Source organism: Sabethes cyaneus, chromosome 3 (assembly GCF_943734655.1).
Source record: "Sabethes cyaneus chromosome 3, idSabCyanKW18_F2, whole genome shotgun sequence".
NCBI lineage: Eukaryota > Metazoa > Arthropoda > Insecta > Diptera > Culicidae > Sabethes > Sabethes cyaneus.
Window position 1 is genome coordinate 1665154 of NC_071355.1, and position 22576 is coordinate 1687729.

Sequence of the window (22576 nt, forward strand, 5' to 3'; positions counted from 1 at the left end):
ATAATTGTGGGCAATGCGTGGTGGTACATTGTTCCGAATGGGAGAGGATTTTTTCCTCCTTCTTTGAGCGATTTGATTCGTTCTCTGTGGGTAGGTTATTACTGTTTTTTTTTTTGCCGAAATACGGGCTAGACTCTAGGTCTAGACACGACCGTGACTATTCCGTTTTTCTAATTCACTTTCCTTTCGCATAGGGGCTTTTCATTCGCCTCGTTCTTGCGTGGCCTATTGTTTGTCTCGTTCTTCTTTAAATATGTACACTTTTTCGTTTTTCTTGCTTTTTTCTCAGTGCAATAATAGTTCAACAAATAACGCTATATGGTAAATTGATCGATTAATTAATAATGACGAATACTTACATTACTGATTCTCTGTGTTCTGTTTGTTTTGTTTTTGTTATTTTTTTGTTTTGTTTTGCACGCCGGTATGTGTGTGCGTGCGTACGTGCGTGTGTGTGTGTGTTTCCTTCGATCGCACAGCGTTCCGACACAGCACTTCGCACAGCTTCTAGTTGTCTCACTCTCTCACTTTCGTTCAAATGGCTAATACCTACTCAGTAGTACCTTTGTTTCTAGTTGTCTAAACTATGATAACGTGATAATGACTTTTAGACGATGGCTACGACTCGATTTTGACGTTGGTGGCGAGGGCAAACTGCAGCTCCGACTGTAACCGTTTGTTCTCCGCCAGCAGCTGGTTGATGCTTTCCTTCAGCTGCAGGTTCTCCAGCAGGATCTGATCCTTCTCGGCAAGGCACTCGGTCAGCTTGTCGCTGGTGTCTTTCAGCCGGGTAATGTACTCGCACGCCTTCGCCAGGATGCCGCCCTTCGACAGGTTATCACCGGTGCCGCCGTTCTGCTTGTTCGCCTGCGGGTCCTGCGACGGGCTGTTCATGTGCTCCGCAGGGATGATCTTGTTCAGCTCGTGGATCCAGTTGTTGATTTTGTCCCGCCGCCTCCGCTCGATTTCGTTGTGGTTCGCCCGCCGCCGGTCATCGCGTTGCTGGAAAGCAGAGAGAGAAGAAAAGCAACCCATTAGTTTTCATAAAACTTTAGAAGTCTTTTGCACACTGATTTCGAAAAAAGGTCTCATTTAAAGACATTAAACACGCTAGCTTGCAGATCGAAGCATGCGCTGCCCTCGCCAGTCAGCAGTCAGACGTCAATGTTTTGTTTTTGCTGTGCTAATTAGTTTGTAAACCGTAGAAAGTCGAGTGCTTTGGAAGATAAATAGCGATGACATTTTGCTAAGTTGTCAGGACAGCGTTAAAAACTAACACTTTCGCTTCTGATTCGGATGAGAGCAATGGTGAAGCTGGAATTGTCCAACATTTGTGAGTAATAATAGGGAAGGCATTGATATACGGAGTTATATTCAGGAGCAGGCAGGGACGACGATTCGATCGCTTTGTCTCAATTTTGCAGCTTTGCAACGCGAAGGATAAGATTCCTGTCAAAGATAGGATCTATCAAATTAACTGTAAAGACTCCCCGTCAATATACATTAGCCAAACTCGCCGTAAAATCCAAGCCAGGATTAAGGAACATTGGAATGCAACAGAGAATAAACACGTAAACGACTCCAGTGCAGTGTGGCGATGCATGCCATCAGTCTTAAGCATCAAATAGACTGGGACAGTCCAAAAATGTTGAAAAGCGTGCGAAAGTCATCACATTTAAACGCCTGAGCAACCGCTAATGAATGAGGACGATGCTTCAATAATATCGCCGCTCTTCCGTTTGACCAAGTTAAGGATGTAGATGCTCTATCTCTCCAAGATAAACGGTTGGACATCACCCCGTTGCACAGTGGTCCAAACAGCGAAATACGTGATCGTTTGATATAGCGCCGAAACGTGAAGTTTTTCGCATATAATGTCTTTAGGAACATTTCTTGGTATAATAAGCCCCTTCTTGTGAGAGAAACCTTTGGGTGATTAATTCCCTTAAAAGTGAGATACGAAATTTATTTTCTCGTACATTCGAGATACAGGTTTAGTACTTTCAGCAAAGTTGTAGTAAATATCAATACAAACAACTTTGTCAAAGACACCATACTTGTATCTTTTCATGGAAATTGTCTATGAAGCGTTATTCGTGGACAAACCCTTCAAAACAGTTTTTAAACCCTGGTTTATTCTGGTCAACTTTTATGTGTTCATAGTGTTCTAGAAAGTTGTTTATCTTGCTAAAATCAACGTTTTTGTAGAACATTATTATACGCGATTTTCTGCAGTTTCGGAGATTTTGAGCATTATTGATGAAAAATAGTACTAATTTGAGCCTCAATATTTCCCAAGGTGGCAAATGGTGGCAGACCAAACAACTCCTACTTAAAAGTACAACAAAAAACCTTTAAAAGCAAGTGTCAATTGTCTGTATCCGTTTGTATCCTCAAAAGTTATAGTTGTTTTAAAAATCCATCTCAGTCATGTTTATAGAACAATTAAAATGTACTTCGGATGCAATGAACGCCATTTTGTTTACGTTGACAATCTCTTTCTAACAAGTTGAGTTACCAGCAATTTTTTCGCCTATTTTCGAGTCGAAAATGAATGTAGACTTAAAATTATTTGCCGCAATTAATAAGAGCAAGACTTCCAAATAACTAACTTAAGTCTATTTTGTTCAATACCTTCGATTGGTGTCTTTTCAAAAGATCACACTCATAATGGGCTGGTACCGAATGGCCGAAACACAAATGGTCGAATCACGAATGGCTGAAATCCAAATGGCCGAATTTCAACAACAGTCACAGAAGGCCGAATTTTCTCGGAATGACTAAATAACTATTTAATTAGAAAACACGAATTAACAAGCAGTTAACAATTAACTTTACTCAAACCAAAAATAAAATAAGCAACACATCTTTTTGTTGTACTTTTAAGTAGGAGTTGTTTGATCTGCCACCATTTGCCACCTTGGAAAATATTTAAGCTCAAAAAAGTACTATTTTTCATCAAAAAAGCTCAAAATCTCCGAAACTTCAGAAAATCACGTATAACAATATTCTACAAAAACATTGATTTTAGCAAGATAAACAACTTTCTAGAACACTATGAACACGTAAAATTTGACCAGAATAAGTCAGGGTTTAGAAACTGTTTTGAAGGGTTTGTCCACGAATAACGCTTCATAGATAATTTCCATGAAGAGATACAAGTATGGTGTCTTTGACAAAGTTGTTTGCATTAATATATACTACAACTTTGCCGAAAGTACCAAACCTGTATCTCGAATGTACGAGAAAATAAATTTCGTATCTCACTTTTAAGGGAATTAATCACCCAAAGATTTCTGTCACAAGAAGGGCCTTATTATACCAAGAAATGTTCCTAAAGAAACTATATGCGAAAAACTTCACGTTTTGGCGCAATATCACACGATCACGTATTTCGCTGTTTGGACCACTGTGCGTTGATGGGAAACATATTTCCCGAAACCGGTCGGTTTAAAGGTATACTATCCGTTTTGTAAGAACTATTAGTGTTGTGTCCCGTTCACTAAATATTGAGTTATTGGTTATTATGGTGCATAAAAACGTTTTTGTAGTTCTAAAGAGTGTTTTAATGTGTGAAGAAAGGCTGGAAGTGGTGGACAACATAGACAGAATAATTTAAAGAAGACGAAAATGGTTTTCGTAGCTTTTGGATTAAATCCAAATATATCAAAAAGAGCAGTTGAAAAAAACAAGTTCAATTATCAACAGGTTTTGTACAAAAAGTTCAGGCTGATTTAAAATCATTTAAAGCTCAAAGTCATTCAGCCAACGCCTTACGCCTTGCGTAAAATATTTTAAATATTTAAATATTTTGCGGAACAGAAATTTTACGCTGCAGCTAGCTGAAAAGCCACGGCCTGTATATCTGAAGCGGTAGCTAAAAATCAAATTTCAATATCGAGAGGATTGTCTTAAAAAGCGTCTACTGCCTTTCCTCAAGCGACACGCAGTACAACGCAGTGCTGGTCAGTTTCAGCCAGTTACCATTACTCTAGTTACCATTACTCTAGTCATAGCCCTAGCCCTAGCCCTAGCCCTAGCCCTAGCCCTAGCCCTAGCCCTAGCCCTAGCCCTAGCCCTAGCCCTAGCCCTAGCCCTAGCCCTAGCCCTAGCCCTAGCCCTAGCCCTAGCCCTAGCCCTAGCCCTAGCCCTAGCCCTAGCCCTAGCCCTAGCCCTAGCCCTAGCCCTAGCCCTAGCCCTAGCCCTAGCCCTAGCCCTAGCCCTAGCCCTAGCCCTAGCCCTAGCCCTAGCCCTAGCCCTAGCCCTAGCCCTAGCCCTAGCCCTAGCCCTAGCCCTAGCCCTAGCCCTAGCCCTAGCCCTAGCCCTAGCCCTAGCCCTAGCCCTAGCCCTAGCCCTAGCCCTAGCCCTAGCCCTAGCCCTAGCCCTAGCCCTAGCCCTAGCCCTAGCCCTAGCCCTAGCCCTAGCCCTAGCCCTAGCCCTAGCCCTAGCCCTAGCCCTAGCCCTAGCCCTAGCCCTAGCCCTAGCCCTAGCCCTAGCCCTAGCCCTAGCCCTAGCCCTAGCCCTAGCCCTAGCCCTAGCCCTAGCCCTAGCCCTAGCCCTAGCCCTAGCCCTAGCCCTAGCCCTAGCCCTAGCCCTAGCCCTAGCCCTAGCCCTAGCCCTAGCCCTAGCCCTAGCCCTAGCCCTAGCCCTAGCCCTAGCCCTAGCCCTAGCCCTAGCCCTAGCCCTAGCCCTAGCCCTAGCCCTAGCCCTAGCCCTAGCCCTAGCCCTAGCCCTAGCCCTAGCCCTAGCCCTAGCCCTAGCCCTAGCCCTAGCCCTAGCCCTAGCCCTAGCCCTAGCCCTAGCCCTAGCCCTAGCCCTAGCCCTAGCCCTAGCCCTAGCCCTAGCCCTAGCCCTAGCCCTAGCCCTAGCCCTAGCCCTAGCCCTAGCCCTAGCCCTAGCCCTAGCCCTAGCCCTAGCCCTAGCCCTAGCCCTAGCCCTAGCCCTAGCCCTAGCCCTAGCCCTAGCCCTAGCCCTAGCCCTAGCCCTAGCCCTAGCCCTAGCCCTAGCCCTAGCCCTAGCCCTAGCCCTAGCCCTAGCCCTAGCCCTAGCCCTAGCCCTAGCCCTAGCCCTAGCCCTAGCCCTAGCCCTAGCCCTAGCCCTAGCCCTAGCCCTAGCCCTAGCCCTAGCCCTAGCCCTAGCCCTAGCCCTAGCCCTAGCCCTAGCCCTAGCCCTAGCCCTAGCCCTAGCCCTAGCCCTAGCCCTAGCCCTAGCCCTAGCCCTAGCCCTAGCCCTAGCCCTAGCCCTCTGAGAGAGAAGCACGGAAAATAGTGCACCGGGTGGCCAAGGCTACACTTAAACGGGCAATAATGTTAAGCAAATTCAACTGCTTTAAGGATCCATGTCAGAACGCCAATGCCAACCTCTGGGGTGACGCATATCGAGTTCAGAGAGGCTAAAGGCCATCATTGAAGGACTTTTGCTGGAGCACAACATAACGATCTGTCCGCCTTGTCCATACGGCGAAGTTGAAGGAGTTGATGCCGATGAAAGACGAGTCTCCAACGAGGAACTCGTAGCTGCCACGAAAAATATCAAAGCTAAGAAAGCGCCTGACCCGAATGAAATCCCCATTGTAGCGCTAAAAGCGGCATTACAGGTATTTCCAGACATGTTTAGAGCGGTCCGATAAAAATGTCTTGAGGAATGCTACTTTCCAGAGCTATGGAAGATACAGTAGGCATTAGTACTCCTACCAAAACCAGAAAAGGCCCCGGGACTTCCAGCAACTTACAGACCCATCTGTTTGCCTTTAATGGCACCAGTTGACAAGTCAGCGCTATAGCGCTGCACACAATGAGGTTCCCTGTCTATCTGTCCTATAGGATCCTCGATAGCTATTCCCAGAATTGGTTTTTGCATCGGCCAGAAGTCGATTAGGGTTACCGCGGAAGATGCGCAAGGCTCACTGCGCGGCCCATCGCTCTGGAATGCAATGTTCAACGGCATATTAACACTGAAACTGTCCAGAAATCGTCAGCCGATATCGTAACGACGGTAATAGGCGAGACTTTTTAGTAGGTCGAAATGCTGTCAACCCGGACAATAAACGCGATCGAAATCTGGATGAAAGGAGTGGAGTTACAAATAGCCCACCACAAACAGAAGTGCTATAAGTTAGCAACCGTAGAGCGGTGCAACGGTTGGAACCAAACGTTGGTGAGCATACTATAGCCCCTCTAAGCTGGTGCTCAAATACTTGGGTATAATGGCCGACGATAGGCTCAATGCCACGTCGAATATGGCTGCAACAAGCCGACCAAGGCCTTCAACACGATCTCCAGAATCATGCGGAGTAGTGCTAGTCCAAGCAGCAGTAAGAGGTGGAAAAGGTCTTCTGGTTAGTGTATGTTGCTTGATACTGGAATAGACGGTTCGACCAGGAATGCCGCATTGGAAACTTACCGGAATAGGACAAAGTTGAACCGCACCTTTCGGCTGATAGCCATACGAGTTGCTACTGTCTAACGAACCATCTCGTCGGAAGGAGCTTCTGTTATCGGCTGAAGACAGTGAATGTTATAGGTAGACAGGTACTAGAGCAATTTGCAAACGGACGAGAGCAGAGTCGATAGTCAAGTGGAACACTGCCACGAATGAAAAATGGACGCACAGGATGATGCCAGTGGCACCACTTAGCGTCAGATACTCAACAGTGCGAACTTCCAGTTGAGGTGGATAACGATGGCGTTGTAGCCAATTGAACAATCGTCCTTGAGTCGCATACCACATCTTGGTCGAAGGCAACGCGATTCTGGGCGCAGTAAAACGCTTGACCGGACTCATATGTAAGGGGAAGGGTTTTGTACCCTAAATAATCCCGTGTACCCATATTGGACAAAGCTCATAACTGGCGGAGAACCCTGCGAGGGTGGCTCTGTGACGGACTGCGCGTTGCCGTCCCAAGTAACGTTGCAGGTTTTATTACACCATTATGATGGTGTGATAATTGGTCATAAATATCATTATAAGGGTACAATAAAACTAAAATTGTTACTTGGGGTAGAGGCCACTTCCCAACCAGTACACGTCTCGAAGGAAAACAAAGCGAGGGTAACCGTGACGGGGTACACATCTCGATGCATAACAAGAGTGTCTTTATTGGTGCAGTCTCTCCGAAGTAGTCGTCTTATAACGGTCCAGGGGGGATTTCGGGCCACGAGCAGTGAGGTTTTTAGTGAATTAGAGTCTTATACCGTGCCGCGTGATGTACATCATCATTAGTATGCTATGCATCGCATCCAGCTGTTCGTCACTTAAAAAAATCACAAGGGAGATTGCGTTCTGATCAGCTGGCGTAGAAACACACTTGAGCGGAGCTCGTAGAAATTCTCCAGTGGGCATCCGATCAGGTTTTTCTGTAATTGAGTTACATGCACGTACCGGTTTAACACGTAAACAAAACGTACACATAAATTCAGCGCGACTCTTAGGTCTTAGCCTCTCCATGGAGGCTGAATCGTTGACATAACAACAAAAAAGCAGAGGTCCGAATACTGATCCTTGAGGAACTTCAGATGTGGAAAACGCCACTTCGGACTGTTGATCTCCAGAGAACACAGTTTGGGCCCGTTTCGTCAAATACGACTCTACTAGGTTAACAACACATGCGGCAAAGTTAAACTGGGCTGCAAAGCAGGTCTGGCGTCTGGTTTCGCTTCCTGTTTTCGTCGTTTTGAATTAAGCTCGACAAGAACGTACGATTCACTTCGACGCACTTGATCCTTGGTTATTCTCGGTCACTGTTGTACCACAAATTGAATGATTTGCGGGTCAGTCATAGGCGAAGCGGCATACAATCATCAAAATCTGCTTTACATGAGAGCTGAAGAAATTAACCAGCTCGTTTGGATCGTGGATCGCATAGAAAGCATTCCAAGGGACGGACGGAAAGAATAGCGTTCTGCAGTATTGGTGCGTTGAAATTGACGTAGTCACGATACGTGTCGATCCTTCGAACAGGTCTTGCGTCAAAATCGAGAGAACCAAAGGTAAGATCATGCTGCGATAGTCCAGGGAAACCTATTTGGTGGAAACGCAAAACTCTCTCGCTACAACTTGTAACAAACAAATCCAGCTGCGAGCAACCATCTCTATGAAAAAAATACGTTGGCTCTTCACCAATAGAGGACAATGCAAAGCTTACTAGCATTACTTGGAATTGCGCCTGTCTCCGACTTGGCTGGGATAAATCGATGTCAAAGTCTCCAATAAGCAAAATATTTTTTATTTACGTAACGTGCAGCAAAATCGGCCAATTTCTCGTCAAGAAGACTAGCACACGTTATGTCCGAAGGCACTTATTATTTATCTTTCATGCACCTCAGATTTGTCTTCACAGGATGTTAGTATTGGTCAAAACGCTTAATTTAAAAATGGTCTTAAAATATTCTATCTTGGGTTTTTCGAAAAATTCATTTCCTCTCAAGTGATGATACCCGTTGTAATCGACCGCTTCCGATTTCAACCAAAATTTGGTATAATTGCTGATTCCGACCCCACATTCAATTTCTCAAAGTTTTGTGCGGATTAATCAATCCCCCTTGCGGTGCCGCTTCGCCATTTTTCTCAGATTTTCGAAAAAACTCATTTTCCACTGCATAGCACTGCAAGGGGGATTGATTAATCCATATAAAACTTTGAAAAATTGAATATGGGATTGGAATGAGCAATTATACCCAATTTGGTTGAATTCGGAGGTGGTCGATTACAACGGGTAAGATCACTTGAGAGGGAATGATAGGGAACCAGCTTTTAATATTCAGGGCAACTTCTGGTTTGCTGTCCCCAGTAGTTTCAAAGATATGACTGATTTGTTAGACTAAATCAGGATTTTGAAGCTAAAACGGTCTCTCCTTCGAAAACGAATTAGATTTTCACTAGTGATCGATATGAGAATAAAAATCAATGTCCGAGTTCCAGCCCGTTCAGGTAACGAATTTTTCAATCTTGGTTCAGTTTGATTCGTTCTCGTTCCGGTAACAGCTCTATTTCGTTCGGTTTACCTGTTTTGTTGGGTTTTTCCTCAATGTCAGCTCCCATGGATTCAATACTTATTCTCGAACCATAGAAGAGTGTTTTAAGAATCTTGCTAAATTGGTCGCAAGTATTGTTCCAACATTAGTGCTGTACAGACTAAAAATATGCATCAAATCGATCAAATCGATCCAACCGTTGTTGAAAAATACGAGTACAAATTACATGTAATATTCTATTACATTTGGAAGCATTGAATAAAAAGGTGCCAGATACTTGAAATAAATGTTATCCTTGCGAAGCCATAGCTTTTCCGGTACATTTTCCGCCATATCAAAAATCCCTAACTTTAAATGAAATTCCCTGACATTCGCTGACTTTTTCCAGGTTGAAACGATTTTTCCTGACATTGAAGATCAAAGCAATCCGTGCCCGTGAATGGACGTCCAAAATTTTCACGTACAATTTTTTCTAGTTTATTTTTCGGGAAAAATAGTATTCGCCTTAAATAGAAAAGTTTCCGACTTCGAAAATTATTTTGTATAGTGTAAATGTAAATTGTGAAAGTGATTGTGAACGGGGAAGGCAACTCAATGCACAGTGGGGCAGAATCGACCGAAAAAACGGAACTCATTGTTGCCGCTGTTTTTAAAGGGTAAAAAGTAACTTTTCTCATGCAAACTATCACGAAAAACCGATTGATGATGGTCTCAACGCGCGAATTTCCGCGGAAAGTAGCCCATTTTGCCCCATTCACCCCTATTTTCTAATAGTTTTAAAAGAATCATATATAAACTCTCTCTAATTTGAAATTCTATGGCTAGAAAAGAAGAAGAATGTCATGTAAGGAAATGTTTTGCCTTGCTTAACTTTTTAAGTATTGACAATTTTAAGTATCTGCTTTTTCCTTATTCATTTATTTCATAATTTTTGCACTTTTTGGCTTCATTGTTAAGATTATTCTAGAACAATGTTGGTAGTGGGTGAGTTTTGTCTATTTACAGAGAGCGAAATAAGGCGCTATAACCTTGGCCTATTGCAACTTGGCTTGTGATTAATGCCATAAGTTCATCCCCGAGGGTCCGGAGTATCACTTAACTTTAATTAACATTGATACTCCCACCATTTACAATTATTATCTTCATCTATTTATATCAGAGGCTTATGTCTGTCGCCAAAACGAGGGGCGCGATATGTATTTTCGTGGTAATAATCGTCCACAGTAAGCAAAGACTCAAACCAATCATACCAGATTACATTCAAGACGAGCAAAAGTAATGTAGTTGCACCTCATAAAGTTACATAGCGTTAGCGTTACAGAGCGTACCTCCAATTTGCTCTCAATGGACTATTCGAATCGGCTGCTCGACTCAACTGCTCAACCTGATTGCTCGATTCAACTGCTCGACTAGACTACACGATTTGATTGCTCGACTCAACTGACAGCTTGATTCTACAGCTCGACTAGATTCCTCGACTTTGCCACTCCACCCGACTGCTTGACTTAACTGTTTGATTCGGCAGCTCGACTTAACTACTCGATTCAACTGAACTGCTCGACTCAACTGTTCGACTTAACCGCTTGACCCAACTGCTCGACAAAACTGCTCGACTAGACTGCTCAACTCAACTGCTCGACTAGACTACTCGATTCAACTGCTCGACGAAACTACTCGACTCAACTGCTCGACAGGACTACTCGATTAAACTGCTTGACTGGACTGCTCGACTCGACTACTCGATTCAACTGGCCATCTCGACTGGTCGACTCAACTGCTCGGCTGAACTGCTTGACTGAGCAGCTTGATTTGACTGCTCGACTCAACTGCTTGACTTCTGTTTGATTCGACAGCTCGACTTAACTGCTCGATTCAATTGCTCGATTCAAATGCTCGATACAACTGCTCGACTGGACTACTCGATTGGACTACTCGACTCGACTGCTCGACTCAGCAGCTCAACTGGATTACTCGACTCAACTGCTCGAATAAACCGTTCGACTCGACTGCTCGACTCGACTACTCGTATGAACTGCTCGATTCGACTACTCGAATGAACTGCTCGACTCGACTACTTGATTGAACTGCTCGAATGAACTGCTCGACTCAACTGTTCCATTTAACCGCTTGACCCGACTGTTTGACTAAACCATTCGATTCGGCTGCTCGACTAGACTACTCGTTTCAACTGCTCGACTGGACTACTCGACTCGACTGCTCGACTCGACTGCTCGACTCGACTGCTCGACTCGACTGCTCGACTCGACTGCTCGACTTGACTGCTCGACTCAACTGCTCGACTAGACTACTCGATTCAACTGCTCGACGGGACTACTCGATTAAACTGCTTGACTGGACTGCTCGACTCGACTACTCGTTTCAACTGGCCATCTCGACTGGTCGACTCAACTGCTCGGCTGAACTGCTTGACTGAACAGCTTGATTTGACTGCTCGACTCAACTGCTCGTCCGGACTGTTTGACTGAACACTGCTGAACACTGAACTGCTCGAATAGACTGCTCGATTTGACTGCTCGACTTGACTGTTCAACTCGACTGCTCGGCCCAACTGCTTGACTCGATTGCTTGATTCGACTGCTAGACTCGCCTGCTCAACTCGATTGCTTGTCGCGATAGCATATGGTCGGTGTTAAATCAGACCGAACCAAGTCGTAAAATTTTAAAAAAATGGGTCAATGATAGCAAACGATCAAGAATTTTCTAAACAGCATTTTACTCTAATCAGATTACTTAAATGTTGCAAACAGCCAGAAGTTTTTTTTTCAGTTAAATACAATCCAATACGACCATAAAAACTATTTGTTTCAGTTTCCGGCTATGACTCTTTTAGGTACAACTTCTTAGAGCTATATTATGCTTAATATAAGAACTCAAAGAACTAATACAAAGATTAAACATCTTCGCAAGCACTGGCCAATGGAATGTATCCACAGTCTTCGGAATTCTGAACAGACATTTATAGTTTCCGGATCGTAAGATTCGAGCTCAACTACTAATTGTATAAAAATACAGGAACGGATGGTACTATTGTCCCCGTTTCTTCTTTCCCTGTAGATTCGGAAATGTATTATTGATCAAATAACGTTTGGTCTTGATAACAAACACAAACAAACACCAGGATCAAACTGGCTGGATATACATTATATTGATTGATTGAAACGATTTTTCCTGACATTTTCAGGATGGACCTGTCACCGTGATATCGATTTTTATTTAAGAAAACCACTAAACGAAATCACAGAAAAGTTGTGATTCGTTTCATTCACCAAGACCAAGTTATTCGGAAACACCCAACCTAGGGCAGCTAACCGACAGCCTTGGGGGAAAACACTCGGAAACAGGTGTTGCTCTTCAACAATTTATCTGCTCACATAACCGATTTAGAACTGTATAATGAAGTGCATAAATTCAGACCACTCGGTGCCGTCAGTTAATCAATCATCATAGTTGGCCGGTTAGAAGAACGTGAAAACCAACCGAGTGTGGTGAGAGGTGAGTGAGAATGTGACCAAAACAAACGACCCAAGGTAATGTACCGGCAACCTGTCGAAGCCGAAGTCGAAGCCGGTAAATCCGAATAACATGGGAAAAGATGCCCCTCTGCCCGCTGCCCGGTAAGAAGTGAAGTGAACAACTTAATTAACCTCACCGGCTGCGTGCACTCTCTCTGCGTGAACCCACGAATCGCGGCGGCTGGCTGCATTGCATGTGGTGCATTACCGCGAAGGAGTTAATTTACGCCGACTCTCACTGGTTCAACTGGCCGCCCTTCTTCTTCGTCTTCGTTGATTTCCCCCAGTTCTTTCCCATTCAAGTAGTGCCGGTTTTTTTGTTATATTTGCCGATTCGAGTTGTTGCTACTCTCTAACCTATAGCAGCTCTAGAGAGGCACTGTTACCTTAAACGGTGTCAAGGTTCGAGTGTCAGTAAATGAACGAATAGAAATAGTGCGCGCGAATGTTGATCAATTAGACGAGCTTTTCAGAATTTTTGTACACTCCACCTGCGTTCAACCGGGTCGGAGATTATTGATGGATTGTGACGGATTTTTAACCCTCTGATGGCTTTGTACCTGTGACGGATTTTTTTTCTCATTATAATTTCATTTTAAAAGGTTGGTCCGAGTGATAAACTGCGATTTTGTCAGCTGATAGTCCGAAAAGTTCTACTAAGGTACCATTCTGTGGTTAATTGAGTCGAAACATTCCTAAAGCTGCGGTCGCTCTGATCGCCGATTGCTGGGTGCAAAAGGCACCACCTGGCCTGCGGCAGTATGCTGCTGTTGTGGAGATCGCAAAAAAGCAGCAAAAGATCGCGTTCATGCGTACATTCCAAACTGCACCGTATCGGCTCGCCTTAGCTGTTCGATCGAGAACTTTAATTAGGCGCGAAATGCTCAGCTAGAGTAGAATAAGTTCAGGGTAGAGAGCTGCAAGACTTCTGTGTCCGGTTCGGTTGGAAGTGTTCGACTTTCAAGTTCAAATCCAGGTTAGGTCATGCGGTTCTATGAACGCACTCCCAAGCTGAAGCTTTGACTTTTGTACTTTTTCTATGTTATTGATTGGTTGTCATGGCGCCCAACCCGAAACCATCTCACCAAGCAGGCTGGTTTTACCGGTTTTACCGATGACGGACGGCAATGTGCGCACGAAGATATCGCCCAGTGCGCGTGGATAAAACCGAAAAGTACACATCCGATCCGATACCGAGGCGCTTACCAGCTGTAACGGCTTCCTTAGAAGCCCGATCCCATCGACTTAGGTAGTGGCACATTCTTATCAGTGCGCCTCACAGTGGTCACACGCTCGCACCATAAATATGACGAAAGATATCGAGCAAACTTCGCCAGATAACAGGTCAAATCCATTGACAAGGGACGTACATAACCTTCAGATTGCAATTCTCAATGGAATTCGGGTCAGTCTGATAACCAAGAGACACTTAAGAAAGCTTTTAACGGACACGGGACATACCCTTGCTGAAGTGCAGGTGGCAAGCAAGCAAACAAACAAACAAAAAGAGCATAAACCGTATCGAATTGCGTCGAGAGGTAGAGTAGCTTTCAATGCTAGCCGCGCGTACCGAAATCGTTAATCACGTTAGCTGTGCGCGCGATTTGTTACACCTAACCTCATTTTGCGTCTGTTTAGACCCAACGACTGTGCCAATGCAGTGCAGGTGTCAGCTAGAGGTATTCCGCAACCGCACTGTGATCAATTTTCTAATCACAGCAAAACAAAATCGATTAGTAATTAATGGTATTCCTTGTGGTCTGATGACCGTTTCCCACGCACCCAAACGCCCCTTCTGTGCTGCGCTGCGCTGCAGTTTTCCCATCCAACCTCCACGGTTGCCATACATTGCTGCAGCAAGGGTGCATGAGTCAGTGACTTCAGGACTGGTATAATATGATGAATGTGCCGCAATGCAAGACTGTGACAGACTGTGTCTGTCCGTCCGTCTGTCTGTCTGTCTGTCCGTCCCCGTATCACTCTAAGCAGCAAACGTCCGCGGCAGCAGCAAAAAGGCGTCATTTCGCGCTAATTTACAACACAAATTACTGCAAGGTTATCATAATTTTATTAAGCCAATTACATAATTTATTGTTCACGCGCAGCCATTAGTTGGCCATGCGCGCACGGATCCGCGTCGCAGTTGGCAGTGCAGAAATCCGAACTGTATTAGGTGACTGGAGCGGTTTCAATGACGACATCCCGATACACACCAGGCCTGGGCTCGCTCGGAATTCATTAGAATAATATTGCAAAAAAATGCATAAACAGCACGGCCGCCGTTAGGCGGGTAGCTTTCACGGTTTTGATTGATTTTCTCTGCTGTCATTTCGACGGCATGGCCCCTAAATACCGAACGCAGTTTTGCACACACTTTCATTAGCCTGGTATCGAAAAGAACAAAGGGCCAATCAAAACCCCGTACGGCCACAGGTAGTAAAGTGCTAAGGTACCATAATTGCCGATTGGCGCCTAGCCCGAGGAGAACTTAATTAAATGTCTCCTTCAGATGATAAGCCAGCAAATCGAGGAAAATGCGTTCTAGTTTAATAACTGGGCCGACCGACACAAAATTGTACCGTCATCCGATTGCAGTTGCCTCGAGCCACCTAATTTGTGTGTTTGCGGGCTTGTCTGCGTGTGCGTGTGTGTGTGTAATTCCAAAATCGCACTTCACACCGCACCGCACCGACATCGCATTAGTGGCGGTAGCACTTTGGACCATCTAATCCCCGGCCCCGCTAGCCGCTAGCATGTGCGACTGACTCCAGCCTGAAATTATCGTCTATTATCATCGTATCCAGTGCAGCCTACTTGCGCCGGTGGCGGTGGTGGAAGCCACGGTCTAAGTAGGCCCTTTTGCTATGATTCGGCCACTGCGCTTCACCCCTTACTTGTCTGGTTCTGGTTTCGGTTGGTTCATGTTAGCGAGGTGCCAATTGGTACGGCCAACGTTTTGTCATGCAGGTATGAAATTTAAATATTTTTTCGAGCGATTTCCACGATTGAGATATTTTTAGGGATCAAACTGATTTGACCTTCGGAATTTGGTTTGATTGAAAAGTTTGAGCTCGATAAATATATCGCGTTGAGTGTGAAAAAGTTGAAGGAAGCATTCAGCTTAAAACAGCAAGCCATGGAACAAGGCAATTGACTTCGTTTTAAATCGCAAACATCGTACGAACAAATATTTTTTGTATGAAATTGTGAGAGGTTTTTCTCAGCATTCGTGAAAAAATATTATCTGGTTATCTGGTAGAAGTTTCTCACATAACTTTCTTTAGTAAACTCCAAAGAAAATACGGAAAAACTACAATTTTTAAAAAGCAATATTCTACATTTTGCGTTAAAACATTACCCCTCCTACATTAAGAGTATATACATATAACATCACAGTAGGCATAGATCGTCACTGTCAGGATATGTTCATTTGTTTATATAATGACGCTACCGAAATTATCGCAGCTTCACGGTGTGCGGTGTTTTGAAACGATTTGCCGATTGACGATCGGTCGAAATGAAGCTCGAAGTCGTCAACGAAAGACGTGGCGAAAATGGTTGAAGTTTCACTATCGAATACCCAGAAAGCAAAGAATCGGCTGGTTTGAGAAATTAGAAGCCATAGGCAGGTGAACTTCCATTTTTTAACCTACGACGAGGAGCTGTAAAGGACTGATCACTCCGAGCCGTGATTGAGGCTTCAGTATATTGTGCTTAGAGATGCCAATACCGGGGGGTATTTTGAAAACCGGTTTTTCGGTATTGATAAATGCAATACCGGTAAAACCGGTAAAAAACCGGTAAAAGTTAACATTTGAAAACTGCATTTAAAAATTATATGATTTGAAGAGAATTTTTCCATAATCAATGGTACTCAATTTTTTTGATTGAGCTAGTTCATTAAAATAATAACATTTAACAATGCGAAGAGCATTTACCGTGTCATCTTTTAAACGAGAACAAATTTTAATGAAAATCTTCCGGAGGCAGAGAATCCTCATTCGGTGTTCGCAGAGAAAGAAAGATTCCTAATGGTAAATTAGAAATGTGTCTAGGAAAACCTTGCAGAATTTTGTTTTCAAAACATCCTTGAAGCCTTGAAGAATATTACAAAGTCATCCCGAATAGTGCGGTTAATTATAAAACGAATAACTTTAAATATACGAGCTCTCTCTGAAATTCTATCGACATAGTAACTCGAACAGCAATTGTGCGGTACCTGAAAGGTGTTCCGAGAGTAGTTTTAGAGTTCGTAGTTCGTAAAGTTTGCAATTTTTCCGGTACAGGAATTCGACAGCAGCAGACTGGTTCTAGCACTGCGACAAAATCTTCTTTCTTCATGAATTCCTCATCGCATAAGTGAAGCATATCGTTGCTTCTCAAATCGAACAGAAACGATCGAAGCGATGATTGAAGCTCACAGAATTGTCTCAGCCCTGCCAACAGGTTATTCTAACTAAATATAAAGTTATTTCTATTCCAGTTTGTCCTAGCAACCGAAAGAATTTCTTTAGCGTGTTGTGCTCTGACATTTCTCTAGAGTTAACAAGAGTATTTTCACTGAAGATTTTCTGAACAGCTTCACTGATATCGCACATTTCTTCTATTACGCAATATTCTTAATTATTTGGCGTGGAACGAGTTGAATGGAGACGACTGCTTGAAAAACACGAGGCACTCTGGTTCTATGCTGGCAGAGGTGAGGTATTTCGGGATGTTCCCTTTGGAAGAACTACATAATTGATCATGCATGATTATTATTTGATCATGCTAAAAAAATACCGAAAATTCCGGTTTTTGATCGTGGAAAAAACGGTAATTCGGTATTGGAAAATAGTCCGGTAATACCGGTAAAACCGGTTTCGGTAAAACCGGTATAGCATCCCTAATTGTGCTTCTTTTCACTTTTTAAACCTTGGGGCTTAGCACCGACGAGTGCCTTTATAATGCCTGTCGTTCTAGCTGTCCACGCCACCATTTGCTTGTGAGGGCAACATAATTGACTTATGAATTTCAACTCATTTTTCTTTCTAGTAAAGCAAAGCAAAGCCTAGGTGCCACATTCGGTTTTTGAAACTTGACCTTCTGTTTTCATACGACAGACTTCGCAGCCAGCTGTTAAAGTGCAGGACAATTGCAGGGCCAGTTTCTACGATCCTATTGACTCTAACAGCCTCTCCCAGTCGAGATTCGAACATACGACGACTGGCTTATTAGGCCAGCGTCATACCTCGAAGCCAACCGGGAGGCCTTCTTCCTAGTATTCGATCAGAATTCGGTCCCAATCCCAGAATCTGGGAAACAATTAGAACTATTATAGCTTAGTTTGATCAGCGAATCCCCCAGCTTGGGTAAAGAGGAACGGTACATCCCTAAACCAATTTTCTGCCCTCCCCCCACCCATCCCCATCATTACTTTCTTCGACCGTCTACTACGTCGAGTGTAAAAACTACCGCTATAATATTGCCCTGCAGTGGCCGGTCTTTTGGTCTCAACGCATTAAGTTCCATTGCCACCTAGAGCATCACTCACTTTCCTGTGATTTCTGGAAGTTGAATGGAATCTTTCGGAAAGAGAAATAACCAGAAGAGTGCAGGAAAGAGAGGGAATGAGAGGAGAGAGAGAGCTGGGGGAACAAGAGAAAGAGGACAAACCAGAGAAAGAAGAAAACCAAAGAAAAATTAAAAACAACAAAAAGAGGAAAAACAACAGAAATAAGAAAAACAGCGGAAAGAGGAAAAACAATAGACGAAAAACAAAATAAAGAAGAAAAATGCGACGAAACGGAAAAACATAGAAAAGAGAAAAAACAAGAGACAGAGAAAAACAAGGAAAAGTGGGGTGAGAGTGCAAATACCAGAGTAAAAACAGTGAAACAAGAGAAAAAATAAGACGAACTGTAAAAACAAGGAAAAGAGGAAAAAAAGAAAAATAGGGATAGAGAAAAAAATATATAAAGGAAAAACAATAGAAAGTGAAAAAAAGGAAGAAGAAAAATAAGAGAAAGGCGAAAAACATGAGAAAGATGACAAATAAATGAAAGCACGCAAAACGAAGAGGAAAAATAAGAGAAAAAATAAAAACAAGAGTAAGAGAAAAAAATCAATAGAAGAAGCAAAACAAGAGAGAAAAACAGATCAAAAGGAAAAATAAGAGAAATAGAACAACTTAAAGAAAGTGGAATAGAAAAAAAAGAAAACAAGAGAAAGAGTGTAATCAAGGATAATAAGAGAAAAAAGAAAACAATAAAAATAATGGTAAGAAGAACAGCAAGAGAAAACGAAACAACAAGAGAAAGAGAAAAAGTAAGAGAAAGAGTTAAGCAAGAGAAAGGAAAATCAAAACAAATCAAACAAAAATAACGGAAAAGCGAAAAAACAAAAGAAAGAAGGAAAACAACAGACGAAAAACAAAATAAGGAAGAAAAAAGAGACAGCAAAAACAGAGGAACAAAAGAAAGAAGAAAAATAAGACGAAACTGAGATACAAGGAAAAGATGAAAACCAAGAGAAAGAAGAAAAACAAAAGACTGAGAAAAACTAAAGAAAGAGGAAAAACAATAGAAAGAGGAAAAGTAAGGGAAAGAGGGAAAACAAGAAAAAAAGATACACAAAAGGAGGACGAACAAGAAAAATAATAGAAGAAGAAAGTATTAATAAGAGCAATAAGACAAAAAAGAAGGAGGGAAATCAAGAAACAGAGGAAAAACAATCTATACCTATAAAAATGGAATTCTGTCTGTCTGTCTGTTTGTCCGTATGTTCCTTATAGAAGCGAAAACTACTGAACCAATCGGCGTTAAAATTTGCATGTAGGGGTTCTTGGGGCCGGGGAAGGTTCTTATGATGGTTAGAAACCTCTCCCGCACTAAGAGGGGGGGCTCCCATACAAATGAAAGACAAATTTCTGGAAACTCGAGAACTAACCAACCAAATGGAACCAAATTTGGCATGTGGGGGGTTTTGGAAGCAGGATTTTTTTTATGTTGGTTTTAGTCCCCTCACCCCTGTGATAGGGGGGATTTGTATTTCAAACAAATAAAACAAACATTTTTGCGTAATTTAAAAACTAATCGAGCTCGAGAAATTTTAGACTCTTCAAGGTTTTTCTAGGTTTATTTATTTTCCTAGGTCTACTGACCCCTATTACTTTCTTTCAGTTGGGTCCGAACGAGCGACAGCAAATAAGGAGCGAAATAGTAATCCACGAAACTCTATATTCCGCGTTATGGTCAACCGAGATCTGGTGCTCCGCAAAATGGTATTATGATTATATAATCATGGCGAATATTTAAATGCTATCCGCTTTATTTTATCAGACTTAGCAATGGGCGGGGGGCTCCGTTGCCGCAAGGTTACCGAGTCTGCTTTGACATGCGAGTGGTCGTGGGTTCGAATCTTAGTAGAATCAAGCCATTCGATGTCAAGTGACTTTAGCATGGGTTTATTCTCAGGCCCCTCCATTTACCCTTCCTTCGTGCTGAATTCTATATTTACCCTCTGAAGCCTCTTGACAGTGCAAATGTCCCTCCTATAGTTAAGTGTACTGGTCAGAGGTACGAATGAGTCCTCACCAGGGACGGCTATAATATGGGATAGCACTGGCAGCGAGGAATAAGTGTGTAAAGTAGATCAAGCTTTGAAGGGTGTACCCCAATACACACAAGCACGCATAAAATTTAATAAGCATATCGCTCACTCAATAGCGATTATAGCAAAAAGAAATGCAGTGCAGGTCATACAGCAAACACCCGGGCGATATTACAATAGATCAACTATACTGGTCTCAGTGATGAGTCCATACATGAAAAAAAGCAATGGGGGGAATTGTTTTCTACTTTAGTGTGAGGAAAATTTGTATGTTACAAATGAAAGAAGGAAATCAAGAGAAAGAGGCAAAATATAAAACGGAAAAACAAGAGGAAAATTAAAAGAACGAGGAAAGACAAAAGAATTAGGCAAATCAAGAGACGAAGGAAAAACAAAAGAAGAGCAAAAACAAACAAGAGAGATAATGAAACGAAACGGAAGAAAAGAAGAAAGAGAAACAACTATAGAAAACAGAAAAACAAGCGAAAGAATGAAGAGCAACAGCAAAAACAAGAGAAAGAAAGAGGAAAACAACAGAAAGATGAGAAAGAGTCAAATAAATGAGAGAAGAAAATTGAAAGAGGCAAAATATAAAACGGAAAAATAAGGAAGGAGGAAAATTAAAAGAACGCCGAAATGAAAAGAAACCAGCCAAATTAGGAGACGAAGGATAAACATGAGAAGAGCAAAAACAAACCAAGAGAAATAACGAAACGAAACGCGAGAGACAGAAAGAAAGAGAGACAACAATGGAAAATGGAAAAACAAAAATAAATGAAAAAATAAAAGAAAGAGAAAAAGTAAAGGAAAAGGAAAGAAAGAGACACAAGAGAAGGGAGAAAACAAGAAAATGAGGAAAAACAAGATAAAGTGGTAAACAAGAGAGAAAGTGAGAAATAAGAAAATCAACAGTCAGAGGCAAAACAAAGAGGAGAAATATGAGAAATCAGAGAAAACAAAAGTGGAAACGAAACCACAAGACAAAGAGGAAAAGTAAGAGAAAGAGGAAAAACAAGAGGAACGAAAACCAAGGGAAAAGAAGAGAAAGAGGTTCTCTATCTTGAGATAGAGAAAAAACAAGAGAATAAACAAAAAAAGAATTAAGAGGGTAAACATGAGGATAAACAGAAAAACGAAAAAAACAATTGAAAAACAAAAACAAGGAAAATGAGAAAAGCAATGGAAAAAAGCAAGGCAAACAAAAAACAAGAATGAAGAAGGGGGAAACAGTAAAAACTAGAGAAAACGGAAATTCAACAAACAGTGGAAAAACAAGTTAAAATACAAGAGACCGCAGAAAAACAAGAGAAAGAGGAAAAATGACAGAGAGAGCGAACATACCAGGAAAAAATATATAGGAAAATCAAGAGACAAAGAAAACAATAAAAAGAGAAAAAAACGTGAGAGAAATCAGAGAAAGAAGAAAAATAGAGCAAAGGGTAAAAAGGAAGTAAAAACAAAGGAAAGAAGGAAAACATGCAAACAAGGAAAAACGAGATATAGAGAAAGAGAGAGACGCCTGCTCCAATAGAGTAATTGTAAATTGTTATTTTGAAAATTATACTCCGTCGCTTAAGTGTCTTCAGTCTTCAATTTTGATTACGTCTTAATAAAATATCGATACAAACTGTTGACCATTGATTGCACATTTGATGAACACATACACATTTTACAAGCAGGAGGGTGTGAAATGGGGAAATCAAATGAGGAGCGTGAAATAAAGCTCTAGCCATCCCAAGCTCCTACCTAGCGCCTCCACGTGGCCATACCTGGTAATGTTCTATTGAGTAGCCAAGCTAAGAGGTGCGATACTAGGTGGTTCCCGGCTGCCTGGCCTCAAAACCACGGTTTTGGGCAGACGACGGAGCCACATGGCCTAGCTGATAGGTAAGCCTAATAAGTTATTTTTATTATTTTTTTCGTTTTAGCTTATGAAGCATCACCTGCTATATAGTAAAAACTTTGGCCAAAACGAGTCATAATACTGCACATGGATACCAGAATGAAAAATTAAATTAACTATTAGAAGCACTTATGGAACCTCAAAGGACGCTACTCTATTCCATACGAAGGACTGCTGGTGAGATTGTTCTATTTTTACCAATATATACCACATTTCATCTTACTATCATATTATTAACAGCATTAATATTGATATCATAAATGTGGAAGGCTGGATGATGGAGTGGATTGCCAACCTGAATCCTTAAGGTCTGAAGCAAATATGGCACTTCTCAATTCAAAACAAACAAATCATCACGTGGGTTAAAGTTGGTACAGCGAAATTGATTATTACATGCAAGGATCCTAATGCTAGAAGGCGACTCTTATAACCCCGGAATGGGCACAAGTGCCTCTGCTTGTGGGTCTGCCCAATCCCTTTTGGCCCTTCTGTAACAGCATTAGTGTGAAATTCATTTGATAATCAATTTGGATCTACTGTAATTCTACCCACATACTTTGGCAAGTCCTTGAAATGAT

At 42.5% G+C, this 22576-nt stretch overlaps 1 protein-coding gene across 1 annotated transcript in view; it reads right to left on the bottom strand.

The window, feature by feature from the left end:
• Positions 1–618: 618 nt before the first annotated feature.
• Positions 619–22576, bottom strand: part of LOC128744004 (uncharacterized) — a 61363-nt gene continuing 39405 nt past the window's right edge. Inside the window, exon 3 of the mRNA XM_053840740.1 lies at positions 619–1002. Within this exon, the coding sequence (XP_053696715.1) occupies positions 619–1002 (384 nt within the window). The remainder of the gene's footprint in view (positions 1003–22576) is intronic.